At 40.1% G+C, this 23255-nt stretch overlaps 2 protein-coding genes and 2 long non-coding RNA genes across 7 annotated transcripts in view; 2 read left to right on the top strand and 2 right to left on the bottom strand.

Moving 5' to 3' along the window:
- Positions 1–755: 755 nt before the first annotated feature.
- cdk4 (cyclin dependent kinase 4) lies at positions 756–10044 on the bottom strand. 2 transcript variants are annotated; one of them, XM_008320134.3, is made up of 9 exons: positions 9904–10044; positions 9437–9581; positions 4708–4942; positions 4478–4613; positions 3794–3961; positions 3524–3633; positions 2865–2915; positions 2637–2769; positions 756–1609 (listed from the first exon to the last, which is right to left on the bottom strand). In XM_008320134.3, the coding sequence occupies exons 3-9, from the start codon at positions 4923–4925 to the stop codon at positions 1508–1510; spliced, it is 918 nt and encodes a 305-aa protein (XP_008318356.1). In that variant the 5' UTR covers positions 4926–4942; positions 9437–9581; positions 9904–10044; the 3' UTR covers positions 756–1507. The 2 variants fall into 2 exon arrangements, with proteins under 2 accessions (XP_008318356.1, XP_008318355.1); XM_008320133.3 differs by lacking the exon at positions 9437–9581 and having other exon boundaries at positions 9904–10042.
- On the top strand, positions 9575–10543 carry LOC103386053 (uncharacterized). Its single transcript, XR_522287.2, has 2 exons — positions 9575–9781; positions 9921–10543. It is a non-coding gene; the product is annotated as an uncharacterized LOC103386053 (long non-coding RNA).
- A 2810-nt stretch (positions 10544–13353) lies between these two features.
- On the top strand, positions 13354–23228 carry LOC103386050 (E3 ubiquitin-protein ligase MARCH9). Its single transcript, XM_008320130.3, has 4 exons — positions 13354–14713; positions 18438–18593; positions 21037–21229; positions 22149–23228. Exons 1-4 carry the CDS (start codon positions 14357–14359, stop codon positions 22469–22471), a joined length of 1029 nt encoding a protein of 342 aa, XP_008318352.1. The 5' UTR covers positions 13354–14356; the 3' UTR covers positions 22472–23228.
- Positions 14574–23255, bottom strand: part of LOC103386045 (uncharacterized) — a 51188-nt gene continuing 42506 nt past the window's right edge. Inside the window, exons 4-6 of one of the 3 annotated variants that reach the window (XR_003051130.1) lie at positions 21029–21221; positions 19012–19112; positions 14574–14691 (exon numbers count right to left, since the gene is read on the bottom strand). This is a non-coding gene — a long non-coding RNA (uncharacterized LOC103386045). Of the gene's footprint in view, positions 14692–18666; positions 19113–21028; positions 21222–23255 lie in introns of those variants that run through there. The other 2 variants (XR_003051131.1, XR_003051129.1) reach the window with 2 other exon arrangements.

The following is a 23255-nucleotide window of genomic DNA, read 5'->3' as shown; positions in this document are numbered from 1 at the left end:
GTGAATAATTTCTCAAAATCAAATTGGCCAAAGTCCTCTGCGTTAGCTGACATGACTGTTAAATCAGTTTTATGAACCTATTAGGCAGCGTGTTGGGTCAGATTTGGACAATAAATCCCTCCAGCTTTATTAATGATTATTGATGTTTTCTTTAACAAACTGAAAGGAGGGCATTATTTAATAGTCCGAGTGTAGAAAAGATTCAGAAAAAAAAAACAAAACTCCATGATCAATCAACGACAACCAAGAGTCCAGCTAGGTTCTCAGTCATCACGGTGATTTTCAGTTCACGAAAACTCAACCCTCGTACAGCAAAAAACACAGATACTCCAAGAAGTACACAGCCCCATGCACGGCAACCAAAATGTACAGGTGGAAGCTAGAGTAATGGAGAAAGTACGGTGACATATACAGTGTCTGAGTCAGACACAACCAAATGTGACCTCTGTAGGGGGAGCAGTGTGTGGGGACTCAAACCTGAAACCTTCCGGTGACAGAAACAAACCACTGCCCCAGGGCAGGTCAGGGCGTGGTCACCTCCTCGTGGTCACCTTGATTTTCTATAACGACTCTTTCTTTCAGCCACTCTGAGATCCTCTGCCGTTGCCCTCTGCCTCTCCTGCTCGGGGAAGAAGTGAAAATAAAAGTCACAGACACTTTGTTTGGTCAATGTTAAAATGAAGCACAGTTTTTAACAGCTCCCCCGGTGTTTGAAACGTTAACATTCTACACACTTGACAAAACGAGCCAATCCGTTTCCATCAGCACATACTTACATTTATTCATTTTCATGGATTCCGTCTATACAGTTCTACATAAACAGTGGGAATGTGATAAAAACATTGAGTAACTGCAGTACTGGATGATTTCCGATGGTTTTTGGCAGTGAAATAATAAAACGACACTTGACCTTTTTAGTCACACCATAAAAGAAGCTTCTCTCAGGAGCAGGACCTGTGGTTGTTTTTTTTGTTTGTATGTTTGTGCGTTTTTGCTTCTTTTCTTTTTTTTGGTTCTGCTACATCTGATGCCATTCTTTTTCAGATGTGGTAAAGGTTCATTTCTGGCTGAAACAGTGAGTTCATCGACAGCGTTTGTCGATTCAGAGCCTCCAACAGGCGACACTTTCCTACCTTGTGCAGACTTTACCACAAAAGGTGACACTTGTGCATTTCTATGCTGAAACACTGTACACAAAGCAACAAAAGACGACACAGAAGTCAAAAGTAAAACAACAAAACAAATTGGTGCTGGCCTCTCAAGACATTAACTGTGACGTTTACGTTTCTGAAAACAAAGGCAGTGATCCTACAGGTCTCTCCTGTTCTCTGGTTTTAATCCCATCTCTCAGGCCTCAAATCCTTTTCTGACGTAGAAGGTAACAGAGTAAGATTCCAGAGTGGAACCCAGAAAACTTGAATAGCAGAGCACTGAATGAAATTCAAATCCTTTAAGGCCACGCAGGTCAACATTCGGAGGCAGCCACGTCTCGCTGCTCCGCATCACTTCATCTCATGGTCTGAGTCAGCGCCTCCTCATCCTGGAAATACGGATGTTCCAGCGCATTCAGGGAAGATATTCGTTTAGAGGGGTCGAAGGTCAGCATGCTCTGTGACAGAAACAAACATAACAGGTTTACACTGAGCCACTGACAAGGTTCCAGAAATACTCTCCTGAAACCTCCTGGACAGAACAGACAGCTGAGAACACGAGTCTTTTTTAAAAGATTTTTCAAAGCACTTTTTAGCAAAGAATCTTGAAACATCACAGCTACATTTAGATGGTGATATCATCTTATTATGAAAAGAAATGCAAACTTATTTAGCAAAACTAGGGGCTTTAAAATTATGTACATATTTAAACACGGTTGTCTGCATCATTCCTATAAAGTAGTGAACTCGTGAATAACAGAAAATTATATTTTTTTTGTTTGGAGTCTGCAATACAAAAACAACCAAACAAAAGACTGAGCAGATTCTTTACACATTTAAATATGTTTAAATAACCCTGATTGAGTCAATTTAGCAAAATATGTCCGCTCTAAAAGGCGTATTAATTTTGTGTTATTCTTTTGTCGCCGACAGTGGAGAAAAAAGATAGCTTCAGAAACGCCGTCGTTTTCTTTTATCCACCTGCAGCACCTGGGGTTGTTTCACACAACAGAGAAGAAGACAGCTCCGTCCAAGGCTAATAACAACCCACTACCAACGGCATTTAAATGTGAATTAATTTTATAATTTGTTTATTTAAACTTTAAAAAAATGTGCCAGACTAATTTTTACTGAAGCAGTTGCCAGGCAACCAGCAGAAACCCAGGCAGTTAGTTTATGAAATATTATAAAACATGAAGCACAGAAAAACAGCTAACATAACTCCTCGGTTATATGTGGTGATAAAAATGTATTTAGCTTTTGCCCTAGTTATCCTGATGTAGAGGCTTTGTTTTGCACCTGCAAAATAATGTATTTAATGTCAATAAGAGGAGACCTTTGGAATGAGGTCATCAAGTGACATTATTTAGTGCAACACACTTCACACATCAGTGAGATCGATCAGTGAAACACTATCAGTAACTGTATTCCTTTAAGGTCAGACGTTCATGGAATGAACAAACCAAGATTAAAACCATATCTTACCAACAGTAGCTGTGCCCCCTTCTCACTAATGCCTGAAACAAACTCTTTGATTGGTCGAGGTGTGAGTAGGGGGAAGTTCTTCCTCGACAGTGTGACACTCGGCCACTCGTCCTCAGGCGGCAGGCCGATGAGTCTGATGTGAACAGATTATTATTATTAAAAGAAAAGTGAGAATCAAATAGTTAAATATCACCTGGGTAAACAAAGGTAAAAGTACAAGTTACTCACTCAAAGATTTTCCCCAGCTGGTCGACTTCTGACTCTCCACAGAACAACGGTCTAATCAAACAGAACAGTTATTTTAAACATTAATATCTGTTACATCGACTGATCAATCACCGTGCAGTTTGTCGTCTCGCCAGTAGATGGAGCTAATGCGTTTTAGCAATTCACAGCAGGCTCAAGCAAAAACTGTGTATCTTCAGTTTAAATTTACTGATTGAGTTTTTTTAACCAGATAATACCATTGACATACAAAAGAGACGTGAATTTTCACAGCAGGAAGTTTACTTCAACATTAAAACAGGATTAACTCAAACACTGTAGTATAAATGACCAGTTCAATGACATTTTCAACTTGAGTAAAAACTTAAAATTGTGATTAGTTGCTGTTTTTTTGTTAACAGATTAACTTTATATTTTATGCTCTAAAAAAGAAGAGATTAAGTTAAAGATAATATTTTACAGTCATAGATATTCTGGTTAAAACAAAATTCAAAAAGTGAACTAAAGTTAACTATTTTATTATTTCTTTCAAATATTTGTTACTTCTGTCACCACTTTCACACTTCAAGTGTGTTGTATTTTTATCTGTTTGTGTCAGTTCTGTTCCTGAATCTAAACAGTGACACACACATGAAGATCTGACCCCATTAAACCTGACTCACTTGCGTCGGAACATCTCAGCAAAGATGCATCCTGTGCTCCAGATATCAACTGGCGTAGCATAACTGGACTGAAGCAGAACCTCTGGAGGACGGTACCACAGTGTCACCACCTGAGGTGTGGAGAGCAAAACAAAAGTCCAGAATGGAACCTGATCTCTATGTATTTGTCTCTTCATTCGACAACAATTGACTAAAGTTTCTGAACAACGTTTTTAATGGTTTTGCAGCTTCTGCCTACTTGAAATAAAAATGCACATTGAATCTTTTTACCACAGGAGTGAGAGCCATGTGGCAGCTGAAGATCCTGGCCAGTCCAAAGTCAGCCAGCTTCACCTGGCCCTGACTGGTGACTAGAATATTCTCTGGTTTCAGGTCTCTGTGCATCACACGATTGGAGTGAAGGAAAGCCAGACCACACAGCAACTGTCTCATCAAGTCCTGAAGAACACAGAAAGACAGAGGAGAGAGTAAGTCAAAATGTTCTGATTTGAGTAACATTTTATTTAAATTAGCTTCGCTTTCCCCCCCCCAAAAAAATAATGTTTTTTTAACATCACAAAAACTACACATCATGAAATATAATGACCTAGTTTCTATTCACCCAAAATTGACTGAGTAAGTGTTAAACTGGGGCATGTGTGGTTGAACACAACACTGGTATACTCAAAGGAATTGAAGAAAGATACACAATCATCTTCTTAAAACAGTTCTGAGTCTGTTGACAACACTGGTTTGAAGTCATCTGCTGCTCCCTCGTGGGAGAGTATTTAATTGTTTTCTCCATGACATAAACAAACAAAAAGTTGTTACAGTAAATCAATAATCGTTTTCAGACCAATGTGAATTTGAATGACTTTCCACCACAGCACTCACAATGGTTTAGACCAAATGTCCTTTACTGTTTATTTATTCAAACTTAAGACGAAAGGCATGTGTTAGGAAAATGTTTCCTACTTTAATGCACTCAGACGACAACCCAGGAGCTGGAGCTCTCTCCAGGTAAGTCTTCAGATCTTGGTCCACATGTTCAAAAACCAGAGTGACTTTAGTCTCTTGGTCTGACCTCTTGGTGGCGCAAACATCCATGAGCCTGTAAAAGACAGAACAAGAGATTTTCAGATATAAACCAAGAGAATGTCCAGAGCAGAAATCCTTTATAAAAAAAAGGTAAATAAACGCCTCACCTGACAACATTGGGGTGGTCAAACTGTTCCAGCCTCTTGAGCAGAGCCACCTCTCTGACCGTAGAGATGGGCAAACCATTCTTGTCCGTCTGCACACGGACACTCTTCAGTGCTACAAACTGCCCACTCTCCGTGTCTCTGGCCTTATATACTGTCCCATAAGCGCCTCCTCCGATCTCCGCCACACGCTCATACTGCATACTGGCGGCGTGGGCCATTGCCAACTACAAACAGACTGACACACAAACACAAAAAGAAGCATTAGAGGCACAGCATTGGTTAAAGGTTAGACCTGCAGTGAATAAACAACAAAAATACACAGTCTAATAAACATGACCACATGTCATGGTCATTTTGTCAGTGAAGATATAAAAGCAAAAAAAAAGTTAGATATTCAAATAAATAATTAGATAAATGACAACATTGTCAGAGTTTGTTAGAATATTTTAAGGCACAGTCAAGAAACCTCAAGGTCACGGTCCGTGCTTGTAGAACGGAAGATTTCCCACGGAATGTTTTTACAAACGTCTCTTTGAAAGTTCTTACTGTCAAGGATTTTTTTCTATCCACTATTGGACATGAAAAAAGAGAGACTGAAATTTATTTATCTCTGTATTCCCTCCGCTCCCCCGCAGGTTGCAATTTCTTGCGCTTCTTCTTCTCCAAGCAGGTTTTCTGCATCCATCACGGCCTGGATCATTTCTTGTGCACTGCTATATTTTTTTTTACGTTTTTCTAAAATGCACTTTTGGGCCATCTAAGTGTGAGACCATGTAAGTGTTATACATGAATGGTCAGGGGTTTTTTTTTCATTTCAGAGTATAATTATATTGCAATTTAAATGCTAATTTCTCCAAGTTTACCTGTTCAGTCAAGGCGCCGTTGGGCCTTTGTCACCGTGCTTTAGCTGATGTTAAATATAGTCAAACTGGTGGTGTTTTGTGAGTATGTTTTTTTTTTTTACTATATTAACCCAAGTGTAACATTTTAAGCTTTTATATTTTTTGAAAAGTCCGAAGCAGAGCTGAGGATTATGGGAAAGGCATTAGAGTAGCAGGTGTTGTAATGAACTCTCCATGAACTCCATCTTGGCTGTGAGAGAAACCATTGGATCCTCTGCAATAAAGACAGTTTTGTCCTCAGGCTGAGTTTAACGTTCGGCAGAAGATTGAATTTGTGGTCTTTTCCCCCCTCGCTCCAAACAGCTCCCATCTAAAATTAATGGATGTTCCTCCACAGCACTTGATCTTGATGTATTTGGACATCCACTGTCAAACCAGTATAAACCTATTCTTGGTCTGTCCACGGTGCAGCCAGCAGCCGTCCCCAGGCAGAGGGGACCAGAGACGAGACATTTGAAACGGGAAGTGAACATTGAAATATTCTCTGCTTCATTTTCTTCACTTTTTGTAATCAATTATTTAAATGATGCTACACCATGTTAAATTGAACTCTAAATATTCTATCAATTCCTAAATGTATTTTCTTGAGGGTCTTCAGGTGGAATTCGAGCAAACTGAACTCTCAGGATTTGGGCTGTACAATTAAAATGGACTTGTATTGACTTGACCTTTTTTCTGTCCTTTACTGAGGACAGGGTGAAAGTGTGGTTTCATTAAGCATCAGTCAGAGCAACGATTAATGTAGACGGATGTTAATCTTTGTCTCAAATCGCCCTGGGTGAGAAGACCGGAGATTTTCTCAGCTCCAAAAGAGAAGGAGAAGAACAAGATGACTGAGAAGGAGAAGAACAAGGACGACAAGAAGAACCAGAACAAGAAGTCGAACAAAACATAGAACAAGAACAGGAAGAACAACAAGAACAAGAAAGCAAATAAACCAATAATGAGAACAAGAAATAAAAGAGCACAGAAAAGGAGAATGTCCCATCCTCCCTTCTCATACCCCCTCCTTTTTGCTGACCTCTTTGTAAACCTGGTCCACTCCTTGGCCAAACAAATGTCAAGTCTTCTTCCTTCCTTTTTCTGATCTCAGTCTGTTTTATCTGTCAGACCTGTATTCTACACTTCAGCCAGACAAAGAGCAGGCACTCAGTCTGATTCCTCAGCTCGTAAATATTACATAACTTAAATGAAAGAGCCGCATCGGCCTGAGTGAAGAGAGTCCAACAACACCTCGAGATGCGGAGCCTCAACAGCTCACTTGACTTGTTGACGTTTGGTTGACAAAGTCAATACAAACGGAGCAGCGCAAAATGGTGTTCTCAGAAAGTGAGACGTCACAAAGCTACATATATATAGTTTTTTTAGGGGTCCACTCAGTGGTGTGTGCATAACAAGGGGCGTTCAAGTACCATCAGAAGAAATAATATTGCATTTGAAAGGGTGTATTTGCATAATTATGATATATTATCATTACATCAGTGGTTAATTTGGCCTCAAGATAACGTTGACAATAATAGTGTTTACTACAAAATAAAGTTGGGACAGATGCAGATTTGCCATTTGAAAAGATCAAATTGACCTTTTACTACACATCCTGTCTGTGAACCCATGATGCCAACTGTTGCATTTTTAATTTTTCTTACTTTAAAAAAGTCCTTCTCCTCCAGTTGATGTAATCAGATTTTTAACATCTCTCTTTGATCACATGTGCTTTAATTTTAAAGATTATCTTTTTTATTTACTAATATCATATTTATTTACTTGCTGAGAGAAGCAGTAGATGTTACTGCGTGTGTGTGTGACAGTCTGAGGATCAAATGGCCTTTTAATAAAGCTTACATTTTACCTCAATCTGTCCCTTGTGATTTGTTAATTGCTCCATTAGTGACGGTCTCGGTGCTGTGTTTAACCCTACTCTTCCTGCTTTTCCTCAGATGCATTAAAATTGAGGTGACCACATCAATTTATTTGTGAAAGTAATCAGATTCAACTTTAACCCATGGGCAGAAACACACGTACTATATATTCAATAACTCCGTCATCCATCCACCTAAACTGTATGACAGCCCTGTTTTTTCTGTTTTCTTTTTTTCTAGATGCTGTGTGTTGTTTTTAAGTCAAGTTTCAGACTTTTTTTTTTGACATTTACCATCAGCATTTCATTGTGAGACAGCATTCTTCTGTGGGTTGTTTGGCAACTGTTGTAGGAGGCAGTGCTGCCAAAAAGGGCAACGGAGGCTTACAAACACAGGAATAGTTGAGGACAGCAAGGAGAGGGTTGCTGGAAATGCTGAATGGCCCTGGCCTTTTTTTGTTAAATGTCAAACTGATTAAAGGATGTTTCACTGATTTTTTAAACCTCTACTTACTTGGTTGTTAATGCTAATGAGACAAAAAAAAAAGACATTTTGGAGGCCGGGATATTTCAATGAATTCCATGTATGTGCTGCAATCACAAGTTAGTCCTCTGAAAAACTTTACAAACAAACTTTCTAGCCAGATCATGACTACTGCAGGGGTCTTTGACTCCACTGTAGGACCAAAGAGCTGAACAACAGTCTGAATAAAAATGGGAGTAGTGGAGTGTACATCAGAGAGAGGCTGTTCACAGTCCCTCACTGCCTCAGAGTCACTGGTCAGCCTTGTTGTGGTCTTCTGAAGCTACAGGAAGCGGTCAGGCTGTGCATGACTGGTCACCATGAAAACACACCCCTCCCCCTCCTTTCCTCTCAGCCACAGGATATTTAAGATTTTTTTTTTCCACCAATAAGAACCGGAAGAATTTAACATTTTTGAGCTACAGTGGATGTCTACTACACTGAAAGTGTTTTAAAGATACTTCAACACCAAGTCTAACTTTGGCTGCCACACACTAATCATCTCAGTTAACACTGTCTTGATGAACAAGGATTTCTTCAATGATGATTGGACATACCATGTGACTGACCGGAGGTGGGAGAAATAATCACTTTTCCAATATATCGGGATGTTCTTTCTGAGCTATGAAGTGATTTAAAAAATATCCATAATCAATATTTTTTCAAAATAAAAATGTCAACAAATGTTGACCCGACCAATAACAACACTTCATATACATTTGCTAATCCAATTGGCTAATGCAACGTAATGGTTGTCACCAAAGTGCATCACTTGGGATGTTCAGTCATGGTGCAGCTACAACCATCACCTCAATGACATTTGACCAGTGCCCAAAGTCTTAAACGCTAACTTGTGGCAGCGTTTCAGCTTTCATGAAGTAAATTACTCATTTCCAAAAACAGTGGGAAAAGAAAACAGCAAACAATGCCCAATGTACTGATTCATGTATTGCATAATAGTTTCATACTGGTTTTATCATAATTCCATGATCAGAATGGAATTGAACTGTGACGTACCCAGAGATTAACCAACTTCAGCAAATATGACGTGACGCCAAGAAATTTAAAAACAAGGCTGCTAATAATATTTTGTAAAGATAGAAATAGAATTCACACTTCTTTGTACTTTCATTCACTACTTTGTGACATTATATAATGTGCCGTCTTAATAAAAGATGACTTCATATAAGTCAGTATGACCGGGGTCCTATTGAATTAGCTGTCAATAACACAGCCCCTTTATACGTACTTAAGTATACTGTAAGTACTTCTTTTCTGTCACTATGTAACCACAGTCTGGGACAAAGCTACAAGGTCCAGTACTTCAAAAATATGCCTCGCAAACTACAGTATGTCTTACAGTGAGGCTGGTTTCAATCAGGATTTTGTGGACATTGTTTACTGTCCTCATTAAAGGAAGTAGTGACCCTGAGGTCGTTGACCTACCAGGCTGTAACAGTAGCTGTTTGTTTTTTTTTAATCAGCAACTGGTTCTTCCAGTATTGACAATAGCAGACAAGAATTCTGCCTTAAATCCATTCACTCATGTACAAGTCAAGTTGGGTCAAGACGTGACTCGGCGATGATGGCTCTGTGGGCGGGGGTGAAAAAAAAAAGCAGACAAACGGCAAACAGAAGCTTCAGTGTCGGTTACACGTGTTGGCTTAAGGCTCTTCAATAATCTTTTTCTGTTGATTAAACCACAGAAACTAAAGGCCACACTTGTGGGTTTTTTTTACCTCCTCACCCACGTTAACTGACGTGGCGGAGGGAAACAACATCCGAGAACACGTATGTTAACTTTGATAGCACATTCGGGAAGAACTTCATACCCCTCCGCTGCCAGAGGGTCTATTTCTTTGTCTTTCCTACATACTAACACGTTTTAAAATGTGTGGATTCGTGTTACTTACCTCGTCTGTTTCCTCAGGGCGGCAGGTACGAGCTACTTTAGCTCTATCAGGAGGACATGCTCTTCAATAAAGTGCCACGTATAACTCAACTCCCACTGAAGAAGCGTCGGACCTGGGCCCCAGAATTCAGATCCCGTCAGGAGTGGCTCTGTTGTGGAGAAGACAGTGAAGATGGTGTGATTCAGGCCTGCACGGAGTTTCTCACTCCCTCAGCCTGTTGCTGCTCTTGGTGCCGCCGCTGCTGGAGCCTCATAGACGGGGTTGTCGGAAGAGGTGGAGCTAAAGGCTTCAGAAGCGCGGGCTTGGTCTCAATACGTGAGGCGCTCAATCTCATCAGAATGACATATTAACCTTTAATGATCGTCGACGTTTCCCTCCTTGTCGTTACCGGGTTTTGTTATAAATAATGTTTCCTTCGCTCATTAAAGGCTATAGTTTTACTTACTGTAATTAGCTCTTAGAGAAGTGTACGTTCAATTAAAATATCTTACTAGAAATTGTTACAATACCACTGAATAATGTATGTGTTTATTAATTAAAAGCTTCCAAAATGTATAGTTTTGTGACTAACGTTGTTGGAATCGAACCACAGAACTTAAAGTGTGCGTTTAAGGTTCGGTGATTAATTTTGGTAAAAAAATAAAAAAAAGACAAACTAAACATCTTTTCTGCGACGTCATGGAACATCGTCACAAGCAGAACCAGAGCATAAATAAATACATCTTGCAGCCGCAGTTTCCACTTTATGTATAAATTATTTTTGAACATGACATCCTTCTATCTGTACGAGTTTGTGAAGCAAATCCATTTTTTTACGATAGTTTGTGTATCCAAATGCGTGTCCAAATTCTCTAAGTTTTGTGATTTAGAAAAATACTTTGGTTAAAATTAACATTATTACATTATAACACTTATAATTAAGGAGGCATTATTGTTTATCCTCAATACAAAATTAGGGATTTAAAAACAAATACCTTCAGGAAAATTAAGCCACAATTCATTGTACTTATTACAACTGCATAGAAGTTTAGAAAATACTGCCTGGTCTGATTCATCCTAAAGAGTCAGAAGTTAATATAAACCCATTAACGTCAACATTTACTCCTTCTACTTTTTAGGCTGTGGGTGTAATGTTATATGGTGTACTTCAGTACCACTGGACGAACCTGCACTGCTCACTTCCTTATATTACAGTACATGCACTCTGCATTTCAATAGAGGCATTAAATTAATAGAATTTTTTTTCATTTGTTCTGTGTCCTCTAGTCTTTGTGGTTATGACTATCTGTTTATTTGTTTATTTTAATCATCACTGTTTTATTGGTATTCTGTAGTTATTATTCTTGTGGTTGTTGCTGTTGTTGTTGTTGTTTTGTGGCCCTTGTTTTCGAATGACTTCAAGCACTTACAGTCTGGCGTTCAACTGCCTCATCTCAAGGGTCTCTTTACAGCAACATCCTTTTAATAAAGTCTCTCTCTGTCAGGAATCTGACGATCGCTCTACACCCACCAGCCGTTCTGTCACAACTACGTAGGTCCACGAAATGTTATATTCCATTCTACCATCTGTAATCCTGTCCTAACCCAGCTTTTGTCAAATTATTTATGTAGTTATAGGTATATATTTCATGTGTTTACATTATTATCCCTGCTGTTTCACCTGTTAAGTCTGAAAATGAGGATTGGTTACAGGCGATATCTGTGTTTTTGTGTGTGTTACACATGAGTATTGATCCTACTATACATTAAACTAGTTTAAGACCTGTTTTTATATATTATTATGTGGTTTACCAGCAATATTCACTGCTGAAAAAAACACACAGGAGCAATATTAAAATTCATCTCGGCACACGTGTGAATGGGAGATGTTGGACTGAGGTGGTTTGGACTTGAGCTGAGAAGCGATAGAGGCTTTAATGGTAAAAGTTGGAGTTGGAGATGGAGCCGTCAAGCAGAGGGGAAAGAGGAAGACCCCAGAGACAAATCAAAGACGGTGTCACACAGGACGAGACGGTGGTTGATGAAGAAGGGAAAGGACAACAAGGAAGAAGAAATTAAATGAGGATGAAGATGACTCTTCTAAGTTGGAAAATTGGCATTTAATTCTAACCTTTAAAGGTCTACAAAATGGTAATTGTGGCAGGTATTTATTGATGGCTTAAATCACAAAGGCCTCCTGTAATTTGAAAATAGCCCCAGGACCCAAAAAAAGGAAATAGTAAAACTCTGTCATTCAGAATGATAAACCTCAACAAATGTCACTGAGTGACCATTGGAACCACTTCAGTGCACAGCTCCAAGTGGTTACTTATTTATTTGATGATTTCTCCAACTTTTAATTTTATACTTTGATTGTTTTGCTATTGATTGGCGTTGATAAAAGTGAGGATTGATTATACATTATGTGGATATTATAAATAAAATGCATCAACTAATAATTATGTCCATAATAACTCCAATAATAACTAATGGTATCATGCTGTCTATTTGTCAATGTGTTTGTGTTTTTAAATAAAACCAATGTGTAAGTTTGGAGAAAAAAATAAAATTTTATTCTTATTAAACTATATTGGACTAAAATGTAAAAACTCCAACACGAGTCTCTCAGATCATACGAGACAATGTTAAAAGATTATTTAAGTGAGTAAGAAGGAGACTTATTTTCTGCCTGTTTTAAATACATAATCCAAATCCAGACATTTAGTGATAGCCATTCTTACATTTAGTACATTTAGTAGTAAATAACCAGAATTAAAGGTGCATAGATTTTTAGTACCTCATACATTCTGTCATTACCTGCTTTAATTACCTACTTGCTTCTGAATTAGCGTAGCATCACTTGGCCTATATAGAGTAAATATAGTATAATATAGTATATTATAGCATGTATGGTATGATTTTGCATATCATTTTATACTAAAAGACCGCTCTACTCTATATAATATATTTGTCTATTCTTATCTTTTCTTCCCTTTTTCCCCCCTATGCACGTTCCTTCCTATCTTAGTCGAAAGTCGATCCAATTTGAATTTTAACCCGAACCATATATTGTCCACAACATAATTCTGTTAAGGTTAATGGTCTGCTTCAGGTTGGTGGTCTCCGTGCCACTCCCATGTCATTCATGTGAAATATAAGCAAAAATAAATAAGTTAAATAAATCTATATCTGTAAGCAAAAATAAATAAGTTAAATAAATCTTCTGTTAAAGCCTGAAAAATAAGCAAATTTATATTGCAATTTGAACATACATCCCTCCGGACAGACTGGCATACAATGTTTCGAACAGACTGGATTGACCTAAAGATGAAGATGATGATGAAGATGATGATGGTGATGAAGATGATGGTGATGATGATGATGATGATGATATTTGACTGGCGTTTTACAACACAAAAGAGATAGACAGTAGAGTCTGTCTGCATGATGATGATGATGATGATACTCTGACTGGTGTTTTAAAACGCAGAAGGGAGAGACAGTAGAGTCTGTCTGTTGTCTGCTCGTCTTGTGTTTGCAGGAACCCTTCAGTGGGATCTTCTCTCTCCTCCTCCTCCTCCTCCTCATTTGCGGGTGGATAGAAAAACTGGCAACACCAAGTTGCTGAGGATTTTCTTTTTTTCCTCATCTTTGTTCATCAGGATGTTTTTCTTTACTACCTGCTTTGTGCATCACCTGCACTCACTGCCGCCGGATGGTAACTTTGTAACCTGGCTGTTGTCTGGGCTGGCGGTGGGGTTGTGTGGGGTTTGATGCCTTGATCAGGCGTAAAACGGCAACAGACGAAGAGGAGGAAGCAGAACTGAACTGGTGCCACTGCGAGACAACAAAGGATCCACGCGTATCACTCTCCGTGATTCCATCTCACTGAAGGTACCGTACGTAGAAGACTTCTGTTCATATTTATACTTGTATGGTGGTTTTTTTTTATTTAGCGGATGAGAAAAAACCCATCGTCGACCCTCTACAGACGCTCCTTGTCTGCTCTCCAGCTGAGGTGGGAGAGCGGACCACGGACAGCTCCTCCTGCGGCTTGAACGCACCAGGAGGAGCCCTTTAAACTGCGCTGACCAAAACAAGCGGAGGGGTCCGTCACACAGGCATGACAGGATGCTGCTACTGGACCGAAGTGACCTCTCTGACCGTGCCTCATGCTGCTCCGTGGACCTCAGCCTCCATTGAATCTGGGGAGAAAACGCGTCTATCCATGGAAATTCACTCCTCCCTATTGGCTGGATCGCAGTGCACATGCTATAACAACAGGATATGCAAAGAGCTACGGGCTGCTCCAGCCTATCACCCGTTTGGCACGCTTTTTTGACCAAGATCTGTGTTCAGTTCAACGTAATGAATGGGGGACAGGTGTAGTAGTAGGGCTGTGGTGATGGACAGTGAGCGGCTTGGCACGGCGAAGCAGGGGCGCAGTGTAGTTGGTCAAAGCTGCAGCTGAAGGATGTTCAAGTATCGGATCCGACTGTTCTTCAACGAACTCAAAGTGTTGTTACTGATGCGCTCCGGATCAAGCGGGAGGACTGACACGCGCACGGACGCGGACACGCAGACCAGGATGCGTGGTTTAATGGGAGGCTGCGTTTGGCCACAGCTTAACTGCTCCCACCGGGACGACGATGAGGAGTATTACGGCTCTGACCCACGGCCACGCAGCCTGGCGTTCGAGGACAAAGACGGAGCTCAACACCTGGAAGGAGGAGGAGCAGAAGAAGGCCTGGACGCTGGCTCCCTCCCGAGTCTGTCTGAGAGCGGGACGCGATCACCACAGTGCCGGATCTGCTTCCAGGGACCAGAGAAGGTAAAGTAAAGTCAACGTCAGTGGCTTTGAAAAAGGTCAAGGTTTTTCCTGGATCCAGAAAAGTTCCATCAAAGTTTACAAGTTGGGATTATTCTCTACTAATTGTTTCTACTGTGAAAATTCAAATTTGTTTCTATTGCTGAAAGTTAACTTTAGGAGTTGAACAGATTTTTTTTTTAAATTTTGCAGCCAGTGAAACATACAGTATGCATTGGCTATAATGAATTAAAATACTTTTGATGACTTCACATTGACCTCAAGGAAATTCAAAGACAAAAGGAAATGTTTTCATTTGTCATCAGTTCGTCAGCTCCTTTTCATCATAATTTTCATTTGTCATCAGTTCGTCAGCTCTTTATGTGTGTGTCCTTTTCATCATACAAACCCGTGCACACATCTGTTTAAAGGTTGCAGTGTTACATCAACACCCGACTGTTTCAGATGTGCAGGAGACAATGGAGTCTGCTCAGACGTTAAGACTAAAAAAGGGATTTTAATTAATCCATTAACAGAGGTCTGAAAATAACTCGGGGTAGACACAGGGTATTACTTCAGCAGAATTACTCTGTGAACTACTGAGTTCACTGCAGCTCATATCACACGTGATGCAAATAATTGCAGTATTTAGTGATAAAAGGCTCGGAAAAAGAAGCTGACAGTTGGCAGTCGCCTGTTTATGAGACACTGTGTGTTCTGTTACTACAAATGCACACAAATTGTAGTCAAACCTCTACCGTTCCATTAGTGCGGATGTTTATTCAACACGTTCACGTCGTCCTGGTCATTAAACTAGGAGTGCAATAAATCTAGTGAATGAATCTGCCTTAAAGAGACTGTTGACTGATTTTGTTTTTTCAGTTTTCCCTCCAGATACCCGGCTGATTAAAGACCTAGCACATCACCTGCAGTTAGACAGAAAATAAATTGATATATGCAAAAGTGTTGTCAGTCCAAGGGCCTGTGGGAGCTTCGTGCTGACAACAAAAAACCCAGTGCCAGATGTCCTGTGAATTCTTCCGAGACTGCAGGAAAGTAGCATCAGAGAGGAAAACTGTGTGCAGTTGAGGACAGTGAGCAGCCGAGAGTCAAATATGGACGTGGAGTTAGTTACTTCTCCACCTGTCCTTGTCCAACGGACGCCAAACTGAGTCACTGCTGCTGAAGTCGATTCAAACACTGACACGATCCTGCTGTTTGTTTTTAATCAGAGTGATGTTTGATCAGCAAATGCATTTTCTTGTGGCATCCCGAAAAAGTCAGCGCGGTGTTTCTGAATCTGAACAATTGTAAATCCATCGTCTCAACAGTAATGGCTGACTGTGTGACTGACACAGTTCCTAACAGCCAATGAAATCATTCGTCTTCCTGCCACCTCCTCCTGCCACAATTGGTCTTTAATGACTAACAATCATCAGATATTAGGTTTTGTAATTTTCCAAAAAAATTCTGATGATGTAAACAAATATATTTAATGTAATAAAGCAAACACAAACAATAAAACAACCCGACAACAAGACACCCAGCCAAAAGTGTGGCTCAGGTAGCTGTGGTATCACTCCCCAGTCACTCCTCCAACCTTGTGACTTTACATTCTGCCCTCCTTAGAATAGGATGTGTTCCACCACACCTCCCTCCCCTCTTTCTGCAATGACCCTCGTTACGGCTATGCTGCCCCTTTGAGGCTAAACAACAGAATTTCCCAGTAGTCAGTCAGAACTAAAGACGCCTCTTGGACGAGAGAGAAGAACCCGTCTCTGTCCAGTTGCCCTGGACGTAACTATTTTTAGATTAAATGACCTGGATGACTGAGAACCTACGCAGACAAAAACAAGTGTGAGTTACTGACAGTGACTCATTCACTTTATGCTAATGACTTCACTGACGACTTTGTGGAACTTTTCCAACGCACCATTCAATGCTAACAAAAACTGTTGTGTTGCTGTCACTGTAGAAAATGACTGAGTGGCAGCGATGTTCAGGGTGTCACTAATTTAAGGTCCCGGTGTGCCCCACAGCACTGTTCCGACGTATCAGCTCTCAGAGTTTAAATAGACAGTACAATAGACACACAGACTCCGAGAACCTGCACATACCCACACATCAGTGCTTTGGCAGCTCCACGGTGTCACACCGCCTGTCAGGTCGAGTAAATCTGGATTAATCCTTTGAATTTCCTCAGTGTGTTAAAATTAAACCTCAAAATATAACACTTTTCTCTGGGTTTTTGATTACTTCGCCACATGAAGATGGAAAACAGGTTTTCATATTAATAACGGGAGTCAAATCAACCAATTATGTGCGATTAATCAACTGCATATTAAAACAGCATGGTGAAATGCAGCACAAGTGGATTTGCCTCTCAACAGTGGCAGCTTTTATTCAAAATAGCTGCCTGGCAAACTGAGTAATGTTCATCGAAGGATAAAATTAAAAAGATGCCGGGCAGCAGGGGATCAGAGACACTGGCAGACAAAAATGAAGAGGCAACGAGATGAGTTTTTAACTGTCTGCACCCCCGACAAAGGCAGTTCAACTCTGCTAGGTTATCTGCACAGGCAGCGACTGATGCATGTCAAGGAAGTAAAAACATGGTTACATCCCATATTAATCCTCCGAGCGCAGTGCAATTATACAGTGATGATGAAAGACGGTTATTTTCATCGCAAATTTCCGCAAGACAAATCTGGAGGAGACTGAAGTCACACAGCCTCACAAAAAAGTGGTCCAAAAAGTGACGATTCGTAAAAATAGAAGCAGTTGGCAAAAGAAGGAGAGACAGTGATGTGGGAGCTTTGATCTCAGCGCTGCACTTACTCTGCTCACCAGAGACAGGGAAGGCTTTAAAGTCAATACTTTTTATCTGACAGATATAAAGAAGAAACCGGGCTATCTATAACACATGGTGCTGTTGTTCAAGGTCACTGCGAGGAGCAGGGAATGATGGGAGTTTTGGCCGAACGTAGATCAACTCGTTCTATTTATCTAGATCCTAGATGTTTGTCACTGTCACCAGATCTAGGCAAAGTTGTTTGTTTTTTGTTTACCATCAACACATGCTTAAAATATCATTACAAGTACACTGCATCATGTGTGTTTGTCATATACACTTAACTGTAGTATGATGCCAACATGAAGTGCAGTATCCTGTTGGAAAGAAGAGATGCTTGACTGATTTGTTCCAAACACTACAACTCTTCCCTTTATGGGATTTGAACCAGCAACCCTATGATCACTATCAAGCACTTTAACTCAGTTCGTGTTCAACTAAATGTACGTCACGACCAAAAATGACAAAATACAAAATGTCTTGCAAGTCCCAAAAATGACAAAATACAAAATGTCTTTCTTGCAAGTTATGCATTAAAGCTAAGGCTTTAAATGGTTAAATAAAACTGTTTGTATGAATTAAAATTGTAGTATTAATTATTGTTGCATTAGGAAACAAGAGGAAACAAGATCAGACTATCACGGTCAAATGGTCTAAAATTAAAGGGGGGGAAAATGCACAAAAAGAAAAACTCAAAGGAATGGTCTCCACTTCTTATTCCACTGTCCATATTCATCCATGCCCTCCTTCAACAGCTGGTTCTCCATCTTGATAAAACATCTTCCTATTTATGTTTTTTTTTCCACCCTAACATCAACTCTGAATCTCAACTGATAAATGTCACATTTAGTCACAGCATCCCTTTGTGGACGTCTAATTGCTGTTTATGTCCTGCAGGGGGAGCTATTGAGCCCCTGTCGCTGTGACGGCTCAGTACGGTGTACTCACCAGTCCTGCCTTATACGTTGGATAAGTGAGAGAGGATTGTGGAGCTGTGAGCTGTGTTACTTCAAGTACCAGGTTCTGGCCATCAGCACCAAGAACCCCCTGCAGGTAGAGTCAGTCACTGAGTCTGTCGTCGTCTGTCGTCGTCTGTCGTCACAACACACGTTTACAATACATCCAACACTGCAAAAATATCTGTTTATTTGGAATTCACTGGAACATCTGTTTCAATTTGACAGAGGGATTAAATATATTGAATGTTTCTCCGGGTACTTGTGTTAAATTTTAAGCAAATATTTTGAATGTGACACCAACAGCACACTCCATAAAAGTGTATCTTTTAATATTCTGGCTGAAAAGAAAGAAAAAAAAGAATAAACTGAACAATCTGGGGTCTCTGTTGTGTAATTCCCCTCTTTATGAAACACAGATTTTCAGCTCACACACTGTGCTTTTTTTCTTCACAATAATAGTGGAATATTTCTCCTTTGCACAGACACTGGGTTCTTAGATACCAAATACTCACCACGAAGGACGACGATTAGATGTTAGGTGAATACTGAGTATTGCAGTTCTCACATTAGCAGCAGCACTGAATCCTCGTCTGACAGAACATGCAGCCGCTCCCTGGAGGAGGAACAGAACAGAAGTGTTATCAGCTGGTAAACAAAGGATTTGTCACATGCTAAAGAAGAAGAACACATCGTGGACTTGAGCGTAGATGCCAAGAACAGATTTATGAAACGTTGCACTTGTCGAAAAGAGTGAGCAAAAAAGCCCTCAGTCTACCACACAGACCTGATGTTTTTATTCTCTGAATGTTGACGACTGAGATACGACTGCGTCTGACGAGACAACGCCGTTTGGATTTTTCAGCATTAGCATACGATTGACTTTCAAATATGCAGAAAAGCTCTTTTAAGAAACCGTGTCACTGAGGAAGAGCATTTTGAATTAATCTCTTATCAGAGACTACAGACCTGGAAGCCCCCCCTCCCCCCTCCCCCAGACTATAATTATATCTGTTCTCAGGATTACCAAAAACCTGGAATTGAGGCGGAGCAGCTGTTGGTGTTGACATCAAAACAGATTTTGTGTTGCTGTTCAAATTAGTAATTTGTGCAGCCCAATTATTATTATTCTCTTTTTCAAATACCATTCTTGAATTGTCAGTGTGTTTCAGAGTTAGGGCTGTTCTGTAATTCAGCTGAAACAGCTGTGTGTACGAGATCCGCAACAGAGTTCGTGCTGCTAGTGTCGATCATAAAAGTGACATTTTTTACACATTTATGTTTGTAGCCCTAAGACAGTTACACATGGAAGACCAGGCCTAATGTACATACAGTAGATGGCACATAAGAAATGGGGAGAACTACATCCGCTGCAGGCAATGGTTGCACAGCGAAGTCCTGGAATATCAAAGGAAGAACAAACACCTACAAAAAGCGAGAGCTATAGTTTTTATTTACAGCATTTATACTGTACAAACAAAAGTGCACTACATTTTTCAACGCACCGTCGTTTGTCTTTCACTGCAATACTGTCTTTGTTGATTATTATATTTTAGGGATGTCGGGTATAATATCTGACATGCCGATATTGTCCGTACATTTAATTTCCGATTCCAATGACACCAGCATTCTTCATATAATCCCCCAGTTATTAAAATAGATCAATTAAATGAGCTGCAATGCTGCCATCTAGTGACTTTCACTTTAACATACAGCTGTTTATCCCCAAAACTATTTTTAGGGCACACGTCACTTGGTGAAACCCAGGCGTGGCGTAATCAGGTTTTCATTATCGGAGGAAATAACGATAACGATTCTTACAGATATGACATAATTATGGTAATATCAGCCGATATTATCAGATATCCCTATTATATTTACCTGAATGTACAGGTTTTATTATCTAACAGTCACTGGCAGAGACCTGCAGAAGCAACAACTTTTTATTCATTCCCAAACTTTGTTGTTTGAGTTAATAAAAGCGTGTGTTTGTGTGAGGTGAAGTGATCCACACTCTGGAGGAGCCCAGAGTTGATTGAAGCAATAAAGAATGTTTCTCATCGAAGATTAAACAGCAATTTAAGTTGATGAGAAACGTTAAACCTCAAACTGATGCTGCGCTGACAGATGGACCTAGAAAACTACGTTTTAATGAAAAACATCTATAAAAACAGACGGAAACATTTAGGTGGTGCCTCGGAATGTCTGATCTTCACGGGAGAATTCTCTACTTAAATCCTGAATTATTGAGTGGAGTTTGAAGTTCACCTATTTGTAACAAAATGTTAACACTTCTGGTTTTATAAGCCTTTTCTGCTGCTCTCAGGTGAGACTAAGGCAAATTTAATGAACAAATACTTTGATAAACTAAGGTTTTAAAAGAAGCTTTCATTTATACATTTAAGGACTGTTTTCATTAAAGTACAAAATAGAAAATAAGGAATTTGAGAAATATTATGATGGACTTCTGACTGTGGTGTCTTTCAGTCTGATGTGGTGATGAAGACTCTGACTGTTGTATATTTTTGGCACCTGTACAGTGGCAGTCCATCTCTCTGACTGTGATTGAGAAGGTGCAGATAGCAGCCATTGTCCTGGGCTCCCTGTTCCTCCTGGCCAGCATCTCCTGGTTGGTGTGGTCTTCTCTCAGCCCCTCCGCCAAGTGGCAGCGTCAGGACCTTCTCTTCCAGATATGTTACTGCATGTACGGCTTCATGGACATAGTCTGTATCGGTAAGAACGTCTCTGTTTGCTGAGGATCTGTGTTTTATATTCAAGAAAACACAAAGTCGGTGCGTTTACTCACCCTGGCTTAATATCAGAGGATAGAGGTTCAAATCTCAGCCTCAGCAGGACTGCTGGGTTTAGCAAACACCTCAAAAGAACTCCTGTGCACCCCCCACCCCCTCAAGCCCCCCATCGAGTGCAGCCCACTGCCCACCTCCACAACCCCCCCATCGAGTGCAGCCCACTGCTCCCGTCTCCAGCTCTGATCACTAGGTTGTTTCATGGATGGGTTTGAAACAGAAAAGCAATTTCCCACAGGGGAAAAATAACACCTTGTACCACGAAATCCCTTTAAGGTTGGTGTGAGAAGGGAAAGGGTGAGTGGTGTGAGAAGGATGGGGGGGGGAGGGCTCTGAGGCCACGGGTGGGCAGGATACATGCTGGACAATTGTCCGGTCCATCAAAGGCCTACAGCAAACATGAACAGCCGTTTACGTTTACACTCACACCTATGGTTATCTCAGAGAGAATAATTCTGATTTTTTTCTGGACTTGATAGAAAACTGTACTTGTATTTAGAACTGTAGAACAGAAAATGTCTGGAACAACATGTCAGAGATTCAGTCAATCACCCACTGAAACTACACCTAACTGTACCAGCCTGTATCCTCAGTGGTATGGGATGTAACTCTTTGGTGAATTTACCTCTGGGTCACATTTTGAAATGTATCACAGAGTTTATGTCTGACACATAAAATAAGTTGGTCTGTGAGAACAACAAAAATATATTTTTCTTTATTCTTTTGCGTGATAGATGAAGGTTCTAATATATTCCTAAACAACAGATTTTTATTAAAGGTTTCTGGATTAGTGTCTGTTCTTCCACTACATCTAACCCTGACACTGACACCTTTGTTATTCCCAGGTCTTATAATCCACGAAGGATCGTCTGTTTACCGGATCTTTAAGCGCTGGCAGGCGGTGAACCAGAAGTGGAAAGTCCTGAATTACGAGAAGTTGAAGGACTTAGGCGACCCCGTCAGTCTGAGCAGTAAAAGTCCCGGTCATGTGGAGAGGAATCCTCACTCTTACTCTGTGGCCAACAGTGAACAGCACGTGAGCCGGCACGTCAGAACTATTCTCCAACACCACTGTGGCTACACCATCTTCCACATCCTCAGCCAGTTACGACGCAACCATCTGCACAACGCCAACCAAGAGGTGGTGATGAGAGTGACCACTGTATGAAGCTGGGGTCTGTGCACATGATGTGTTCAAGTGTTTATGGAGAAAATAAGTGTTGTTTGGATTTTATACATAAAAACAACTTTGACATAAACCTGTTTACTTCTAGTCTTATTCATTAATTTTATATCCACTGAGCTCAAATACATCTCAGATTTTAGCTGGGGGAGAACCGTGAAGTTTTTATCTGAGTTTTTTTTTTTTTTTTTTTTGTGGAATTGAGATAAATAAGAAAAAAAAGGTTTTTGATTTTTGAATGAACAAAAAGACATTTTAATTTTAAAACCATTTACATTTACTTATTGTTATAATTATGGGGTTTATTTTGCTTTTTGTTTTAAACTTTAAATAAAGTAAGATTTTGAACTTATGACCACTGCAGTATTTTTTTCTCACCGCTGTAAAATCCCCCACACACCGGGGGAACATGAGAACGAACTTTACACAGATGGACCACCTAACTGAACTGCTACTGTTGACAACACTGACCTGAAAAATGTGCGTTCCTTCTTTGTCTGTATTATCACTTTACCAAACCTCTCTCACACCCTTTTTTCTCAGTCTCTCAGTGTTATTCCCTCGTCGTTATTCCCACACAGATGTTTCAAATCGCCCTGAAATCTACCACACCTCTTCTCAGTCCCAGTGTTTCTCTTTAAAATCCCACGCATTTAAAATCACATTGATACATATTCACAGGTTGCTTTGCAGCGTTCCTCTTGTCATTTTTTATCTATTTCAAGACCCGAATGTGTTGGTGAAACCATTTTTTATCTATTTCAAGACC

Source organism: Cynoglossus semilaevis, chromosome 11, assembly GCF_000523025.1.
Source record: "Cynoglossus semilaevis isolate Cse_v1.0 chromosome 11, Cse_v1.0, whole genome shotgun sequence".
Lineage (NCBI taxonomy): Eukaryota > Metazoa > Chordata > Actinopteri > Pleuronectiformes > Cynoglossidae > Cynoglossus > Cynoglossus semilaevis.
This window is presented reverse-complemented; position numbering and strand designations above follow the sequence as displayed.

What these genes read in the sequence shown, in the direction of transcription:
- cdk4 (XM_008320134.3), bottom strand. Translation starts at nt 4,925, where the DNA reads ATGGCCCACGCCGCCAGTATGCAGTATGAGCGTGTGGCGGAGATCGGA. An exon ending in GCTGAGATGTTCCGACGCAA is followed by an intron (nt 2,916 to 3,523) that starts GTGAGTCAGGTT and finishes CTGTTTGATTAG; the next exon opens with ACCGTTGTTCTGTGGAGAGT. An exon ending in AGGGGGCACAGCTACTGTTG is followed by an intron (nt 1,610 to 2,636) that starts GTAAGATATGGT and finishes TTTCTGTCACAG; the next exon opens with AGCATGCTGACCTTCGACCC.
- LOC103386050 (XM_008320130.3), top strand. Translation starts at nt 14,357, where the DNA reads ATGTTCAAGTATCGGATCCGACTGTTCTTCAACGAACTCAAAGTGTTG. An exon ending in GCTTCCAGGGACCAGAGAAG is followed by an intron (nt 14,714 to 18,437) that starts GTAAAGTAAAGT and finishes TATGTCCTGCAG; the next exon opens with GGGGAGCTATTGAGCCCCTG. An exon ending in GCACCAAGAACCCCCTGCAG is followed by an intron (nt 18,594 to 21,036) that starts GTAGAGTCAGTC and finishes GCACCTGTACAG; the next exon opens with TGGCAGTCCATCTCTCTGAC.